Below are 18,162 nucleotides of genomic sequence, written 5' to 3'. Positions count from 1 at the left end.
CTGTGTTCCAGCTATACGGGCTTGAGTCAGGGCTGGAGAGAATAATAGTGTGAGAGCTGATACCAACCCCACCCTACCCGGTCCTGAGTGCAAGCAAGCGCCCAGGGCTGCCAGAGAAGTCTCCCCACCTTGAGTGGGGGTCCCCAGAGTCCCAGACCAGCGTGTGTGCACCACTCCCAGTCCTGCAACCTGCGGCCTCCTGAAGGCTGCAGAGTCCTCGGATTCCGGCATGGAGAGGTCGCCGTGTTGGGGTACGCCTGTGTATTAGACAACGTCTGTGGGGGTCTGTACTGCTGGTGTGTGCACGTCTGTTCTGACTCTGTGTGTCCGGCTGTGTGTGTGTCTGTCTGAGCAGGGTCTCTCTTTGTGAGTCTGTCTGTGTGTGTTCGTGTGTAAGGATCTATATGGGGTGGGGGGGGAATGCATTGTCTGGGAGGAATGTCTGCCTCTGGCTGCGTGTCTCTAAGCATCCCCAGGTCTGTATCCTGCATATTCCCTGTAGTGCCAGCCGGGATGAGTGGGAATAGAAAAGGACCTGCAGTGATCGATAAACAGGTTGTTTTATTTATTATTATTATTATTATATTGTAAAAGGAGTTGTAATAAGGTTTGAGCCTGCCCTGAACAGTGGGGAGGGCACAGATTTATCCAGACCCAACCCTCCCCCGTCTTCTGCACAGGCAGCCACGGCTAGGATAAAGGGGTTAGGGGAGCGCAGGGACTGGGGAAGGCTGAGCTGAGGGCGATGGGCACGGGCGGGGCCACGTTCTGCACCCCCCATCTCGGGCCTGGATTCCGCTGCCTTTGCTAGAGATCGTCCGGGAAGCCGTCAGAGCACGGGATGGGGACCGGGAGGTGGGATCCCGGAAGGCAGCGGAGTGGTGAGGCGGGGTGGAGGGGCGGGGGGGACAAAGGATGGAGAGGGTGAGAGGTAGGGGTGGGGCTGGGGGGAGGGAGGAAAAGGGAGAAAGGGGAGGGAGGAGGAACAGGAGGAAAGAGGGGAGGCGACTGGCGCGGCCGGCTCGCTCGCAGCCAGTCGCGAGGCCTGGGGACCCGGCGACGTCGGAGGCTCTGCCACCGACTGAGGCGGTGGCCCCCACCCCCGCACTGCTGACGCGCCCCCGAATCCCTTCCGGCTCACATTCTAGCCCCTAGTTCTGCTGGGTGCGGTGCAGCGGCGGCCGAGGCAGCAGAGACGAGGAGAGCAGGTGAGTAGGGCTGGACTGGCGGAGCACAGCGCGGGGAGCCGGGAGCGCAGGGAGGCTCCGTCCAGGGACCGCGCCGGGGCCGGGAGGCCCCAGAACCCGCGGAGTCCTCCGAGTCCCGAAGGGCAGCGGCCGTCGGGGGACGGCCAGGAGACTGCGGGATTCTGTGGCTCTGGTGTTTCTCCACCGAGGGTGGGGGCAGGGGACGGGGAGCTGGATGGTGCGAAGTTGGGGGAAAGGGCTTGGACAGGCTTGACTGTCAGCTTCGCGGCTTCACGTGTGTGTCCACACTTCTGAACCCCCATCTGCTAAGTGCCAAGGTCTGCACTTTCCGTGCCCAGCTGGAGGGTCTGCAGGTCTCACTCCAACCCCCTGAAGTGCTGGCATGCACCTGCCTCTCTCCGACTCTCTCGCGGAGGCGGGAGATGGGGTGCAGGCGTGGGCGCAGTGGCAAGTATAAGCCGGGTGACAGGTAGCCCCTGGAGCACGCGGGCAGCCTGTGGTGCCCGGGCCGAGCTGGGCTTCGGCTTCCAGGGCAAAGCAGAGCCCCCTCCAGGCAGGCTTCAGAAGCCAGGCTGGTGGGAGTGTGGAGTGGAGGGCACCAAACTGACAAAGAAAGATACCGACACGAATACACCCTTTAGGCGCCAGCCCAAGGGCCAGCGAGGAAGAGCAGCTGGCCGACAGGAACAAAGCCCTCCCATTCGGCACCCATGAAACCATCCTACTTCAATCTCCTGTGCCTCTCTGAGACATGGGGTCTCTGACGCTTGACTGGTATCTTCCCGCTATGGGCTGGCTGGGGGCCAGAGCAAGAGCAGGTATTGGCTGCATTGTCCATAGGGCCCTTACCACCTTGCCCTTGCCCTACTCGCCCCCTCAAAACTCCCGTGGCTCTGGGGTCGACTCTCATCTGGACACCGTTGCTTCTGCTTTGCAGTGGGTCGTGGCAGCCCCTGTGCTACAGGGCGCTCGCCGGTCTGGGGACCACCTAGTCCCGAGTGCTGGGGGCACAGTGCCCGCAAGGACTCTCCCTTCTCTGCCCAGGGCTACCAGGCAACCCCAGGCCCCTCCACCCCTGGACCGGGATTATCCATCTTTCTGGATGCTGTGTCTTAGGGTCAGCTGTGCCTTGCACCCAGCCCCCCTCTCCCAGTGTGTCTGCCTGGGGGTAGAAGGGGCTAAGTCTTAGCTTTAGGATCTTGGGAGAGAATAGGGGATGGACGAGTGGAAAGCATGGGTGGGTGCTCGTGCTTATGCAGGCTTATGCTTAGGGTTAGAGGTTGGGCCCTGAGGGTAGAGGTTGGGCCCCAGTAACCTTACAAACTGGCTTTTGCCCCTCTTGGCCTGGCTCACTTCTACTGTACCTTCAGAATTAATCCACCTCCTTACAGGCCTATTCGGGGGACCCCTAGGGGCCTGGGCTGCCTAACTTGCCTGTACCATCTCCCTCAGCATTCTCATGCCACCTACACTGGCAGCCAGCCGACCAGAGACTGCCTAAGTCACAGCGCATCCAGCAGGGTCCTCCCTGCCTTGGCCACAGGCCAGTCTCTGATAAGCCTCGAGTGTCTCCTGGAGCCCAGAGCCGTAGAGGACCTTGTATTCATTCGTGTGCGCACGCATTCCTTGTACTCAGCTACCCAACACTGATTTTACTCCATGCCAGGCACAGGGCTACGGCTCAGAGGTGAAGCACTGAACACGGCAGGTGTAGTCTTGCCCTGGAGAAGCTCACAGTCTAGTGGGAAAGAGAGATTTTAATCTGCAAAGCACACATCTATCGGGTCCCAGGCAGGAACAACGCAAGTGCTCTGCCAGTGACCCCTCATGGATCTGGAATGAGAGGACACTGTGGTCACTGTGTGGACTGGTCTGGAGGTCAGGAGTTTGGGACCAGGCCCACAAGGAGGGCTGTGAACACTACTGCCCAGCTCTGGCCTCCTCACAGGGCAGAGGCAGGGTACCAGGCTATGGGAAGTGAAGGGTCCGGTCTAGGTGGCTCTTGTATTGATGCCTCTCTGCTTCTCGGTCCCCAGGTCCACACCTCTGCTTCCCCAGTGAGGAGTCACCAGGATGCCCATCCTCGAAAAAACGCCCCCTAAGATGGCAGCAAAAAGTCCCAGCAGTGAGGAGGAGCCTGTAAGTGACGTTTGGATCCCTCTCTCCCCACTCACAAATTCTTGCTTCCAGAACAGTCCTGAGAGGGACTGACCCCCAACTTTTGCCTGGCCCCTAGCCCTGTGCTCTCCTGGGCAGGAGGCCCAGGCTGCAGCCCTGCCCCAAGTTTGCTGAGGAGCCCGGGGAGGCCTGGAGGGGCTGGGAGTGGCGTCAGGGAACACTGAGGGAATGCTGACAGCCACACTTCCTAACCTCCAAGGCCAGGGAGAGCCCTTGACCTGAGCCGGGCACTCTCTTTTCTCTCAGGGCCTCCCCTCTCTCCAAGTTCCACCTCCAATGGCTGTGAGCCCAGTGGAACTGCCTTAGGATGAGGCCGAATTCCCTACTCTAAGCCTTGTCACATCCCAGCCCCAGCTGCTGTCAGCCCTGGAGCCTTAAGCGCCGTCTTCCCCACTGGTTTGAGACAATGCCACCCTACCCTGGGCAGGCATCCTCCTTCCCCACCACACTCAACCCACCTTCCAGAGTGATATAGCGACACAGCTGATCTTCAGGCTGTTGCACACGGTGGTTCCTGTCTTCTTGACACCTCTTTACCCCAACCCTAACCCCAGGGCTTCATTTGAAAACCTGATCAGAACTTTCTGGCTTCTCCTCACGAAGTTGCTCACCACATTGTCCAGACAAACAGCCTGACAAACACCTCTGTTGTTGCCTCTGGTCCGTGGCACGTCCCTCCCTTTGGACTGTGGCTGCCTTGAGAGCAGGCTCTGTATCTCCATTGTCCCTGAGACCAGCCCAGAAATGTGAGCCCTGGCTCACATAAATTGCCCAGAAATGTTTATTGATCTAAGACCCCAGGGCCCAAAGACCCTCATTTGTACAAGTCCCTGCCTCTGTACCCAGGCAAGGCCAGAAGCCCACGAGAGTCTGGGAAGAGCCCCAAGGGACTGAGACATCTGAGCAGAGATTTCCTGCTTCACTCCTTCTTACCCATCACTGATCCCCCATGACCCAGGCTGAGTCACTGTCAGAGCTCCGAAGAAGGGTAGCCTGTTTCTAGCAGGGGCTCTAGACAGATCTGCTGGCACTCTTGGCCAAGCCACCAGCTGGACTGCACTTTCTGTAGATGCTTCCCCACTCACCCACCACACAGACCCCCAAGACCCCAAGAGAAGGAAGAGAGAACTAGAGCAGCTTGGTGAGGAGGCTGGACCTGGCTCTCTGGGAGTGCGCGGAGCAACCTGGAATGCTGCCCGGACCCATCCTCAAGGGTTACCCAGGGCAGGAGCAGCCCGTAGTTGGCACTGACACCCTCCTCCCTCCCCCTAGGGCAGTGAACTCTAGAGACAGGCTCAGACAGGCAGAGCCCCTTCCCTCATCAGCGCACGCGCTCCGGTTCACTCACACTTGGGGTCCTCACACTTGGGGTCCGCCTGCCCAGAGCTCCCGGGGATGCGGGTGGGGGTCCGCTTCAGTCCCTGCAGCAGCAGGAGCGGAGCACAGGTAAGCATTCAATGGACCCCCTTCACTCCACAGCCTGGCCGGGGTGGAAATTCACTGACCCCACCACCCCACAGAGGAGAAACCCCTGAAAAGAAGGCAGCCCACCATGTGCCAGCTTTGTAAAGTTTAAGTAGTAGCATGAAGAGTCCTGGTTTCCGATTGTGACCAGCTAAGTGAGGAAGAGGGAAAAGGATGGATGGAAAAGGGAGCAAGGGAGAGAACGCCCAAGGAGGAAGGAGCAGAAGGGCTGCCAGTGGGGGCGGGGGGTGGTGGTGGGGACTGATTTCAGGTCCAGGCTCTGCCACAGAATGGCTGGATGACTTTAGACTAGCCTCTTCACCCTCTGGTCCTCAGTTTCCTCATCTGAAAATGGGACAAAAATTCCTTCCCAGGCTAAGCCATAACACTGTTGAACGCACACAAGATCCCAGGGTGACAGAGCTCGTAAACTGAGAAGCCCAGATCAGGAGGACATGGGTGGCGAGTTCTACTTAGATTCTTGAGACACTTTGCGGGCCCCCAGGTATTACGGGTTTTCTCTTAGGAATCCATCTGGAGGGATAAGGATAGTAATATCATAACGTTTTATGATGTGCCTAATTGGGGCCAGTTGTTTCTCTTATTTAATTCTCTCTGTGCCCCTCTCACCTAGGAATTGTTATTTATGTCCTATGAATGAGGAAGCTGAGCCTTGGAGAGATTAAGAGTGGAAAAACTTCCAATGCCTTTCCCCCCTACCTGCGCCCCATACCCACAAGGAGCTAAATGCCCCTCCCTGTGCTTCATAACTGGGAGGGATTTAATAAGGAGACCAGTGCATGAGTCACCTTCCCAGGAAATATCATGCAGAATTCTGGTCATTAGGGCAAGCAGTGAACTACACCTCGCACCACCTTTCAACTGTCCAGATCTCTCCATTAAAGTCACACCCTTTGGGTCCGGAGATCAACCGGATTGTGGAGCCCCAGCTGGGAGCAAGTCCTAAATTAAGAGTGGCCAGCAGTCAATATCAATAACAGGACCGTTTCATCTTACACTCATTCTTTACGGTTTGGACGCACTTTCATATTCGTGATCTCTTTGATCTTATGAGAGATAGAGGTTATTACTTCTGTTTTACAGGGTAGGAAACTGAGGCACAGAGGTAGGGGTGATTTGCTCAAGGTCACACAGGTGGTCAGCAGCAGGGTCGGGGCATGAACCCATGTCTGTCTGGTGTCAGCCTCAAGGTCTTTTCCTCTGCACTTTGTCCCCTCCTAGAGACCAGGATGGGGCGTGGGAGAAAGCTAACAGGAGCTTCCTAAGTTCACAATTCTGCTGAGCTGAGCCCTGGAAACAGATGAGTCCCAGGATAGGGAACAAAGGTGGGGCAGATCGAAACAGACACAGGGCATCAATCTGGGGACAGGCATGGGCCACACATGAGAAGAGGAACCAAAGCCTGTGAACCTTCTCTTCCAGGGGCTGCCCAAACTCCCCGTGCCCCCGCTGCAGCAGACCCTGGCCACCTACCTGCGGTGCATGCAGCACCTGGTGCCTGAGGAGCAATTCAGGAGGAGCCAGGCCATTGTGCAGCGGTTTGGGGCTCCTGGTGGCCTCGGTGAGACCCTGCAGCAGAAGCTCCTGGAACGGCGGGAGAAGACAGCCAACTGGGTAAGAGCTGCTGGGAGGGGGCAAACAAGGAACCCATGGGTCAGGGGGCAGAAAGCAGTCATGGAGACAGAGGGATCTGGATGAGGGGCAGGTAGGTGACAAAGATGGGGCAGATGGAGGGACAGGCATGGGGGAGACAACAGAGCGATAGTGAGGAGCAAGGGGGAAGGACAGACAAGATGGGGATGGGGACAGAGAGGGGACAGATGGGAATAAGGATGGGGGACAGACAGGGACAGAGATGGGGGCAGGTGGGGGACAGAAATGGGGGGGCAGATGAGTAACAGGGATGGGAGCAGCAGAGGATAGCGTGAGGTCAGGGGAGCAGAGAGGGGTGAAAGGTGAATGAGACACTCATAAGAAAGGGCAGGGGGCATGGATGAAGCAGTAGACAACCAGGATGAACACTGGGATGGAAGAAAGGAGATAGTGTGGGACAAAGCTGAAGGACAGGCGTGGTAGACGGGGAGCACACAGGCCCTAGCCCGTAAATGGGGCTCAGCGTATGTTTGTGGAATGAATGAATGAATGAAAAAAGTACATGATCTACTGAAGGGTCCCCATTCTCCCCTGGGGCTGCTAGGATGGGACTGGTGCGCTCCACAGGCGAGATGTGTGTGGCCATTGGGGGTAATGGCACCCTTCCCCACCCTCCCTGGCAGGTGTCTGAGTACTGGCTGAATGACATGTATCTCAATAACCGACTGGCCCTGCCTGTCAACTCCAGCCCAGCTGTGATCTTTGCCCGGCAGCACTTCCAAGATACCAGTGACCAGCTAAGGTGAGGCCCCCGTGACCCTGGGCTCACAGCTTGGGAGTCTGCCTGGAGGAGGGGGCCTGGCACCAGCACCAGGAAGGAGAGGTTGAAACTCGTGCCTCGGCTGAGCTTTCTGAGGCCGAATGGCCCTGAGACAGTGGCATCCAGGCCATGGTGTCAGAAGGAGGTTAGGCAAGTGGCACGTGGGTAACAAACACAGGGTCTTCCTCAGAATGTATCTATTTGGGGTGGGGTGGGGAGGTCACAGGCCCCCAGGTGTCCCCATGGCAGTCTGGGCCTGGTTGAGGCCCTGGGAGGAAGCCTGTAGCCTCTGATCCTGCCAGCACTTGAGGCTGGGGCTTCTTACTGGGACCGCTGGCCCCAGGCTATCTCAGAGGGCCTCTGCAGCCCTGCAGCCCCCAGCTCTGGACAGAGGCTCTGAGGGAGTGGAAATGGTTTCTTCCCGCCAGCCACTGCCAGAGTCTCTGCCATCTGCTGCAATTTCAGAGCTCACTGAGCCCCTGGAACAGCCTCTGGGCCCACTGATGACAACGGAGGGGCCGTTTACGCAAGGGTCGTGTCGGGAGGAAGGGTCTCCCTGCCAGAGTCTCTCAGAGCCAAACCCAGGTCTCTGGCCTCAAGACCCAAAAGTGGCACAGCATGGGGACAGTTCAGAGGGAGGAAAAAAAAAACAAGAGGCAGGGCCCACCTTGGCCTCTGAGCAGGGCTCAACTATGCTGGAAGACCCCTGCCCCCCTCCTTCTTCACCAAGACCAGCTTGGCCAACCTGCTGGCCGGGGGCAGTCTTCCCCCTTCCCTGCAGCCAGGCCTTCCCTGGGCAGAAGGAAGTGTGTGGATGGATAAACAACTTCCGGAAACAGTTCTCAAAATTGCATCGAAGGGGCGTTTTCCTCCTGATGCAATTAAGCCAGGCTCATCATCCATGGGCCGTTAAGATGACAGAGTCCTTTAAGGAAGCTCCGTACTGTTCTCCACAGTGGCTGCACCAATTCACATTCCCACCAGCAGTGCAGGAGGGTTCCCTTAAAAAACTACAACTAGAACTACCATATGACCCAGCAATCCCACTACTGGACATATACCCTGAGAAAACCATAATTCAAAAAGAGTCATGTACCACAATGTTCATTGCAGCTCTATGTACAATAGCCCAGACATGGAAACAACCTAAGTGTCCACCATCACATGAATGGATAAAGAAGATGTGGCACATATATACAATGGAATATTACTCAGCCGTAAAAAGAAACAAAATTGAGCTATTTGTAATGAGGTGGATAGACCTAGAGTCTGTCATACAGAGTGAAGTAAGTCAGAAGGAGAGAGACAAATACCATATGCTAACACATATATATGGGATTTAAGAAAAAAAAAGTCATGAAGAACCTAGGGGTAAGACAGGAATAAAGACACAGACCTACTGGAGAACGGACTTGAGGATACGGGGAGGGAGAAGGGTAAGCTGTGACAAAGTGAGAGAGTGGCATGGACATATATACACTACCAAACGTAAAATAGATAGCTAGTGGGAAGCAGCCGCATAGCACAGGGAGATCAGCTCGGTGCTTTGTGACCACCTAGAGGGGTGGGATAGGGAGGGTGGGAGGGAGGGAGGGAGACGTAAGAAGGAAGAGATATGGGAACATATGTATATGTATAACTGATTCACTTTGTTATAAAGCAGAAACTAACACACCATTGTAAAGCAATTATACTCTAATAAAGATTAAAAAAAAAAAAGATGACAGGGTCCCGTGGTAAGGTCGTCTGGTGCCTTTTTTCCCCACGCCAGCACCCACTTTCCTTTTCATTAGCATTAAGGGGACCAAATGACTGACTTTCCCCAGGAGATTGGATTTCCCAGAACCCCGGGGTTTTGGCCCAGTCCAGCCCCAGCACAGGCCTTCACCTGGAAGAACCCCATCCCTGACTGTCCAACCCCCTCTTGCCTGCTCTGTGGCCTCTCCTGGCTTCCTCTCCCTCCTCCTCCTCCTCTTCAGTCACCTTCCAGTTTCCTCTCCTCCCCCCGCAGTTCTCTCCTCAGGAACATTTTTAATCCAAGGTTTGTGAAGGACCAACGGCATGGGGGTAGGGGCGGGGCAGCAGGAACCCCACCTGATTAGTGTACCATCAAGGCCAGACATCTGGTGGGTGGTCCATGAGTTTGGGAGAGACAGAGTGGAGGTGGGAGGGAGGGGCAGAGGAAGGTGGAGAGAGAAGTAAGAAGGAATGAAGGAAGAAGGGAGGGAGGGAGGAAGGGAGCTGAAGGATGGAAGGAGGGAGGGAGTTGAAGGATGGAGGGAGGGAGGGAGCCTGGGCCCTGGAGAGGAAATACTAAGGCCTCATCTCTCTCTGCAGGTTTGCAGCCAACCTCATCTCCGGTGTGCTCAGCTACAAGGCCCTGCTGGACAGGTAGGACAGAACCCAGCCTGAGAAGGGTAGTACCCTGTTCTGGCACAGTCTGTTGACCCATCTGTCTCCCTACCACACTAGCCAAGGGGCTCCCAGAGGGCAGAGAACTTGCCTTTTTCCAGCTCTGTGTTCTGGGCTCCCATCACAGAGCAAACAGCCCCCTTGAACTTCCCGAGCATCAGAATGACCTTTACCCCAGCTGGCCTAGCCATTAATGGTTACTGTGCCCGGGGTAAGCACGATCCCTCCTTGATCTCTTTAAAATGCCCCCCTCCCTCCATACGTCTTATGTATACACATGCCATGATTCAGCGTGTCAGGAATATAGAGAGCATATCAAAAGGTGGGGAAGGAAAAGTTGTTGGAGGGCGGTGATGGTGAGTTCAGCCTCGTTACTCACTACGTGAAAGGAATGGGCTCCCCACTCTGAGCCTGTTTCCTCAACCCTATCAAACTTGAGAAATGGGTGAGCTGACTCAGTGGACCCAAAGGTGTCCTGACAGATGGAGAGAGCTGCATAAGCACAGTGGATCATCACTGATTTTAGGAGGAAAGTCCCTTTTCCAGCCAAGCACCAGGTGCCCAGGAGCAGCAGAGGGAGTGAGAGGGCGTGGGGGACCCCGTGAGAGGGTCTCAGAGTCCCCAGAGGCAGGAAATATAAGGGCGTCAGATGCTGGAAAGAAAGAAGGGTCCAAAGCAATGTCCATTGCACAGACGGGGAAGCTGAGGCTCAGAGAGGTTAAGGGTCTTGTCCGTGGTCACACAGCCAGGAGGTGGCAGAGTGAGGAAGGCACAGGGGCAAACTTCACTTTCTTTTTAACTTGATCCAACCGAGTCTTACCCAGACTTGTGGGGGAGGCTTAGACCTGCAGCCCCTCCAGGGTAGGGCTGTTTCCTCTGGAGAGGAAGGGGCAGGCCCCCAGACCCAAAGTGCAGAGTAGCTCAGGGCTTGGGCCCTGGGGTCAGCAGACCTGAGTCTGAATTCTGACACCCACAACACAGGACGTGTCGATCTTGGGTGAGTAATCACTCCTAGCTATATACCCCTGTCTGTCAAATGGAAATAATAATAGTAGCAGCCTCTTGGGGCTGCTGCAACTGTCCTATGAGATGATGCCTTCAAAGCTTTCAGCCCTAAGTTAGGCACACAGCAGGCTGTCCATGCATTTCTGAACCAAACGCTCCTAGACTTCCGTCTGCTCACTCCTCTCCGTACCATTCCCTCGCTGGGTCACCAGACCTTCCGGCTACTGTTACTCGTGGTGTTTTTTTGGTGTCTCTCTTCCTCGCTGGGAGAGCTCTGCCAAGCCCCAGAACTCAGTGCTACTGACACTCCAACTCTCTGATTTCAGAGAGCTTCATCCCTTACCTTGTCCAGCTGGACAGCAGAGGAGGAAGGGCACCACCCACGACCTTGTACCCTTCCATCGCTGACAGTCGAGACCCCAGACTCCCACGTGTGTGTGCGTGCGCTGGTGCGCGTGCATGTGGGCACACTCACACAGACATGCATACCCGTACATATCCAAGCGAAGGTTCCCACATCTGATCACCGTAGATGTCCTAAGGCTGGAAATTTATGCCATTGCCCAAGCGCCTGTTTTAGACGCTCCATTTACTCATTTATTCATTTGCTCACTTTGCAAATTGATGTTGGGAAGGTGAAGTGAAATAAGGCCCCATCCCTGTCTTCGAAATGTTCTCAGACCGTTTGGCAAGACAGACACCTCAACAGCACAGAATACAGCTGTGTCGGTCCCCATGAGCCCCACACTCCATTATCTGACCCCCTGACGTCCCCACCAGGGCACCTCCCGGTCATTGCAAGCTGAGTCATCCCCAGTGGGCCCTTGGGGTCCCTCCCCACACCCCAGCTGGACCCTTACCTTGTCCTGCCATCTCAGTAAATGCACCACACACCCCTAGTGGTGAATCCAGGACCTAGAAATCACCTGAGGTGTCTTTCTCCCTCGCCTGCTCATCTAGTCCAAGTGCAGGTGCACCACTCTCCCTCCAGAACCCACTCCCATGCCTCCCTTCCCCTCCTCCCACCACCCTCCCCAGACCCATCACCTTCCCAGCAGCCCACAGCCTCCTTCCTGGTTCTTCCTTTGACCCACTTCCACCCATTCTCCACACAGAACCAGGGCCATTACAAAAGCAAAACAGATCAAATCCTGCCCCTGAAAGCTCTCACCTTCTGGGGCTTTCACTGCCCCAAGAATGAAACGGTACCACCTTTCCACTGCCAAGGAGACTCACAAGTCTCCCCACCTCTCTGGCCATCTCTTTACTCAGTTTCAATGCACTCGTTTCCTTTCGCCTTGGACGAGTGTTCCTCAAATGATCTATGGTGAAGGACCAATATATTCTTTGAATTTAGTAAAGTGTTTGTAAAACACCGCAGAAATGAATTAGCAGAAAAATGGCCCAAAGGTACAAAATACGACACCATTTGTTTTATCGTTAGATTCAACACACACAAACGACCTCTGTCAGCCTGTTACAAGTTTCTGAAAGCTCCTTCTGGAGTCCCACACTCACCCTGTCGTGAGCTGGTCATTATAGTTCAGTCCAACACCCACAGTCGGAGCAGCAGGGCCGTGGGACGCTCCACCCAGCACACCTCCTGCCTGCTTCTTACCCTCAGGGCTCAGCTCACAGGTCTGGTCCACAGTGAGGCTGTCCCTGGTCGCTCCTTCTGCCCCAGCAGTCACTGTCTCATCACCCTGTCTCACTACCTGTTTGCTGTCTTTGCCCCACTACGTACCCCAGACCTGCGCCCCATTAGAACGGGAAACTCAGGTCTTGTTTGCAGCTATATGCCCAGGTCCTGGTGCCTGGCCCCGGAGAGTGCTCAGTCACATTTGTTGGCTGAAAGGGTGGAAGGAAGGAAGGAGGAAGGAGGGAAGGAAGACAGGAAAGAAGGAAGGAAGGGAAGGAGGGAGGAGAGAAAGAGACAGAAAGAGAGAGAAGAAAAAGGAGGAAGAGGAAGAGGAAAAGGAAGGGAAGGCAGAAGGGGGAGAGGAGGAGGAGACAGAAGGAGGGAAGACAGGGCAAGAGAGAAAGTGAGAGAGAAGGAGGAGGAGAAAAAAGGAGGGAAGAAAGTACACGAGACACGCTGAGACCACAGGAGAAAGAGAACTTTCCACCTTGAACTCAGAGGAGGTTTCTAGAAGAGGTGATGAAGGAGTAGGCTCTAAAAAGAGTAGAGGGGGGCTTCCCAGGTGGCGCAGTGGTTGAGAGTCCGCCTGCCGATGCAGGGGACGCGGGTTCGTGCCCCGGTCCGGGAAGATCCCACATGCTGCGGAGCGGCTGGGCCCGTGAGCCATGGCCGCTGAGCCTGCAGGTCCAGAGCCTGTGCTCCGCAACGGGAGAGGCCACAACAGTGAGAGGCCCGCGTACCAGAAAAAAAAAAAAAAAAGAGTAGAGGAAGTTTTCTAAATACATTAGTTGAGAGCAGGAGTGAGGGTGAAAGTGTGCCAAGCAGAGCAGCAGAAGCAAAGGCCCAGAGGGCTGAGATGGCCAGATCCGCACCTGTGCACATGTAGTGCATGAGGCCGGGGCGAGGCAGACTAATGGAGGCCGGAGAACACCCCGAGGGGCTCCACGGGGCACTCCACTGCTTTAGAAAGTGGCAAATCGAGCTCTTTGACAGCCATCGTCATGCAGTTCTGGTGTTTCTGCTCCACTTTGCCTAATCAGGTTAGAGTAGAATCAACTCTGATTCCCTGCCTCCCTCCCCTCCCTCCCCTCCAGCCACTCCATCCCCACTGACTGTGCCAAGGGCCAGCTGTCAGGGCAGCAGCTCTGTATGAAGCAGTACTACGGGCTCTTCTCCTCCTACCGGCTCCCCGGCCACACCCAGGACACGCTGGTGGCCCAGAAGAGCAGTGTCATGCCGGAGCCTGAGCACGTCATCGTGGCCTGCTGCGACCAGGTAGGCGGCCCCTTGCTGCTGCAGCCTCTCTGGCTTGGGGAGGGGCGCACGTGTGTTCCTCCATTCCTGCTTCTCCAAGGGTGTTCAACCCCCTCCCGGAGTCACACGGTGAGCTGGGGCAGGGTGGCCCCAAAGTGGGGTGTCTTGAGTCCTGGTCAGTCCCATTTCTCTCCGCTGGTTGGATTTTAAGAACGAGGAGAGTCATCAATTGAGAATGCCTTCAGTGGGTTCCCATTTCAGTCCTGACCAGCCAGGTCAGGTTCAAAGAACCACCTGGACGGACTGAGAGTCGTTAATGAGACCCAGCATGTCCTTAGCCCTTCCACATGCAGTCACCCAGGCTGTGGCCTTCCTGGAGACCACATACAGACAGACGGACAGCTTACAGACTGACTGTCAGGACTTCCATGTCCAGACCATAGGCTTGGCACTTCCGTTCATCCCATCTGATACCATGATGGCCCTGCATAGGGGACCTTGGAATCTCCATTTGACAGATGAGGAAACGAGACTTAGGTTAAGTGGCTTGCCCAAGGGTGAGAAGTCCTCCTAGGTCTGCCAGTGTCACAAGCCCACAAGGTCCTCAGACTGGGTTCCAGGGAACAAAAAAGAGTCCATGGGGGCCCAGGGGACAGGGCGAGCACGAGGACTTCTGACAACAGACAGTATATTCTATATATTGAGACCACATAAATATTCCATCTGACTAAAAGCTGTTTTGTTTTCTGTCAAAACCCAAGTTTGACACCCACCCTGGGGACTCCCCTGGTATTTGTTCTACAGTGTTTTCTTCTTGGGCTCATCTGACATTTTCAGTCTAAGCCGGGAGCCCTAAGTCTGCCATCGGAGGATGGCCGTTCCCAGGTTCGAAGCCCACCTGACGCCTGGCCGGCCACAAAACGAGGACCTTTCTCCATCTTCGTTCAAAAGTCAAACCCAGAATTTCCCAGCGCCCACGCACCCTAGCGTCCACCCCTTCCAGAAACGCTCTCAGGCTCCCACCCTGAGCCAGGCCACCTGTATGCTGTCCAGCGTGTGGGACCAGGCACTCACGTCAACCAGCTAACAAGCGTTCTTGACCTGGGGCTGGGAATAAAACCCTTTACGATGCCCAAGGCTCTAGCTTCAAAACTGCTGAACGACAGCTCACAAGCCTTACACACAGAGCACACGCAGGTGCACATGTATCTGTGTACACGTGCGCGTAGAGCATTTTGTGTGTTGTGTCTCCATTTTAACCTTCCTCTGCATATTATTCGCTGACTTGCTTTTTTCTCCACTCACCAGTGTGTTTGAGGTCTATCCCCGTAGCTGTACCTAGAGCTAGTTCATTCCCTTTAACTGCTGGATAGTCATGCACTGGATGAGTACACCACAATTTACTTAACCATTCCCCTGCTGGAGGACATTTGGGCTCTCTGTACCGCTTTGCTATTGCAAACAGGCTGATATGCACATTCCTTTATATGTCTTTCCGGGCACAAGAGTATACGTTTCTCTAAGCCTTAGGCTAGAGTATGTATTTATAAGAACAACTGCTGGATTATAGGGCATGCACATTTTCAGTTTTGATTGACACAGCCCTCCAACAGCAGTTGTATCCGTTTCTACTCAATTCCCCACAAACATAATGGTTTTCTGTAATCTGGGAACTACAGAAACAAGCTTTCTTTAGTAAGTTTAATCTGACCTTCTTTGATTTGGGGCAGTTTGGAGTCCAGCACAGTCAGCAGTGTTGGGCTGGTCCCCACATTATGACTCTTCAGAACCATCACATACCTTGGGAACCAGGGGCCCGAGCATCCCCGCCCTGCCCCCATGCGGAGGCTCAGGGAGGGCCTGACGCCTTGGGCTGACCGCCCTGAGTGACGTCTTTGACCTGTTTCCCCCACAGTTCTTTGTCTTGGATGTTGTGATTAATTTCCGCCGTCTCAGTGAGGGGGATCTGTTCACTCAGTTGAGAAAGATAGTCAGAATGGCTTCCAACGAGGATGAACGCTTACCTCCAATCGGCCTGCTGACGTCAGACGGGAGGAGCGAGTGGGCTGAGGCCAGGACGGTCCTCGTGAAAGGTTAGCAGCAGTGCCCAGTGCGTCTCCACGCTCATCTCATCCTCACACCCATCAGCTCCCCTCCCTCCAGGGTCGGGCGCCGTGCCTCATCCTCATTTGCCATAGCGCGGGGAGCTCAGGCCTCCCTCCAGCCCAGGACCAATGGCATGTCCTACTGCCAGCCGAGGTGCCTTGAAACTGAAGGCACATTTTGTGCCCTTGTGATTCATCTGACAGCGTGCTAGCTTTCTGGGTGAGGCTGACTAGCCCTGGAATCTGAGGATGTCCAGGAATATTGAGGGAGGGAAGGTTATGAGCTGGATGAAGGCCAGCTGCAATGAAGCAGTTGTGTTTTACCGGTGGGCAGGGATGGTACTCATTTCAAGAGTCTGAGTCACTGGGAGAGCTGTCAGGTGGGGATCTGGGATGGAGCCCACCTCTGGGAGGGTGGTTGGCTGCCTCCTTCCTGTGATTTCACGGTCCCGGAACTCTTCACCTTCAAGCTGACCTTATCCTTCAGGCTGCTGCTCTTACGAAAGTTTCTGAGCGTTCCCATAAGAAATCCAGGAAGAGCCTTAAAATTTTCAGATCATCCTTCTGGAAACGACTTTTCAAACCCAAAGCGAGCCCTATTCTCAGAAACCAGATGGAGAGCCTTCCTTTCTTGTCTACGTTAGAGATTCCCAGATGAGGGGTGACACTTCTGTGAGCCTCTGTCTGCCCCTCAGGTTTTGATGCAGCCAGGTGACCATTCGGACTCCCTGAGTGTCTGTAAGCTGAGGACCTGGGATAGGCCTAGGGAGTGTAAGGGACAGAAAGGATGAACCCCTGGCCCTGAGCAGCCCCTTCGAGAGGAATCGGGGAAGGGATGACAGATGAGGGAGCAGATTTAAGTACGTAGTAATGCAGTGTCTACCCATGTAAGGCAGTAGAGCCAGCAGGTGCCCAATAAATGCTCCAGGACCTCAGAGAGGGGAGGGAGCCCTTCTAATTGGGAGGCTTTTGAAAGGCTTTGTAGGAAGAGGTGGGAATTGAGCAAAGCCCTTGACATGAGTGAGAGGGGCAGGAGGAAGGGACAGTGTCCGGGCAAATACACCAACTGCAGGCAAAGTCGACCGCCCAGCAGGGCCATGTCTGACCTGCCAGTACCATGAGGAGAGCAGTCTGGCTGGCAAAGGTGGCCATGCTAAATGTACTGAGAGAATGAGAAAGTGGTGGGGCTTGGATGTATGGCCACAGGCACTTCCCTGTCCCTAGAAAGTTCTTCCCCCAGGGCTGGCTGGCTCCTTGCACCATCCCAAACTCAGCTCAGGTGCCCCACCCTAGCCCCTCCTTGAGCATCCCCCAGCTCTCCCCAGCTCACTCTGTCCCCTTGTCCTGTTTTCTCATCTTGATTGCATTTCTCACCCTCCGAAATCAGCTTTTCATTTGTTTGATTCGTGCTGATTACCTGTCCTGCCCCACCCCCCACGTCTATAAGGTCCAGGAGAACAGGGGCCTTACCTGGTTTAACTTCTGAATCTGCTGTCCCAAACACAGCTGGTCCCCAGTTATATTTGTTAAATAAAAGAATGAAGGACTGGGCTTCCATGGTGGCGCAGTGGTTGAGAGTCGCCTGCCGATGCAGGGGACACGGGTTCATGCCCCTGTCCGGGAGGATCCCACATGCCGCGGAGCAGCGGGGCCCGTGAGACATGGCCGCTGCGCCTGCGCGTCCGGAGCCTGTGCTCCACAACGGCAGAGGCCACAGTAGTGAGAGGCCCGCGTACCGCAAAAAAAAACAAAAACAAAACCAAAAAGAATGAAGGACTACTAAGGATACTGGGCCCCAGACTTATTTCCCACTTACCAATGAATTTTTCTTTCACTCAATTCTTGGGCACTTTAAAGTGCTTGGTCTTAGATCGGAGGTTGCATGGGTCACCGGGAGGTGTAAGAGTTGACCCTGTTCTCACCGAACTCACTGCCAAGTGGGGGAATTAATAACTTATGATTTGAAAGTGAGTTGATTCCCTCAGCAGACCATGGTGTAATCAAATCCCACTCTTCTCCCCTCCAGGGAAAGAGACAGGCATCAAAAGAATCGCCTCTGCTTCCAGTACGGTTCCCACTTTATTAGCAGGCCAGGCCCAAGCCATCTCTCTGCAGAACTGCCCGGGACTGCCTTGGGCTTTGAGTGCTTGGGTGCGCTAATCGGAATTAATTTGTTAATGGCACTTGATCTGGCTTTCTGGATGGAAGTGCTGTTTCTAAAGGAAGCACCGCAGAAAGGAGGGGGCGCAAACACGCCTTCCCTTTGGAAATCTAATTAATCCAGTTAGCACTGACTGTGTCATCTGCACAGCGGGAGGCCAATCTTTCACAGAACTCTCCTCTCTGGAGCGCCCCTTCCCATGGAGGGAAAACAGGGAAACCACTTGGATACAATTTTGGTGTAAAAATGAAAGATTAAGGCAGCTTGGGCTAGCGTGGAGAGTGAAGATGGAAAGACACAGA

At 54.9% G+C, this 18,162-nt stretch overlaps 1 protein-coding gene across 2 annotated transcripts in view; it reads left to right on the top strand.

The window, feature by feature from the left end:
* Positions 1 to 1,171: 1,171 nt before the first annotated feature.
* The window catches only part of CHAT (choline O-acetyltransferase), a gene marked incomplete at both ends in the record, with an annotated part of 50,075 nt that continues 33,084 nt past the window's right edge, over positions 1,172 to 18,162 (top strand). The window contains 7 exons of one of the 2 annotated variants that reach the window (XM_082853932.1): positions 1,172 to 1,208; positions 3,245 to 3,344; positions 6,294 to 6,485; positions 7,148 to 7,266; positions 9,622 to 9,675; positions 13,435 to 13,615; positions 15,510 to 15,687. In XM_082853932.1, coding sequence (XP_082710058.1) covers positions 3,282 to 3,344; positions 6,294 to 6,485; positions 7,148 to 7,266; positions 9,622 to 9,675; positions 13,435 to 13,615; positions 15,510 to 15,687 — 787 coding nt within the window. Of the gene's footprint in view, positions 1,209 to 3,244; positions 3,348 to 6,293; positions 6,486 to 7,147; positions 7,267 to 9,621; positions 9,676 to 13,434; positions 13,616 to 15,509; positions 15,688 to 18,162 lie in introns of those variants that run through there. The other variant, XM_082853931.1, reaches the window with a different exon arrangement.

The sequence above is a fragment of the Leucopleurus acutus genome (genome assembly GCF_964270905.1).
Source record: "Leucopleurus acutus genome assembly, chromosome: 14".
Lineage (NCBI taxonomy): Eukaryota > Metazoa > Chordata > Mammalia > Artiodactyla > Delphinidae > Leucopleurus > Leucopleurus acutus.
This window is presented reverse-complemented; position numbering and strand designations above follow the sequence as displayed.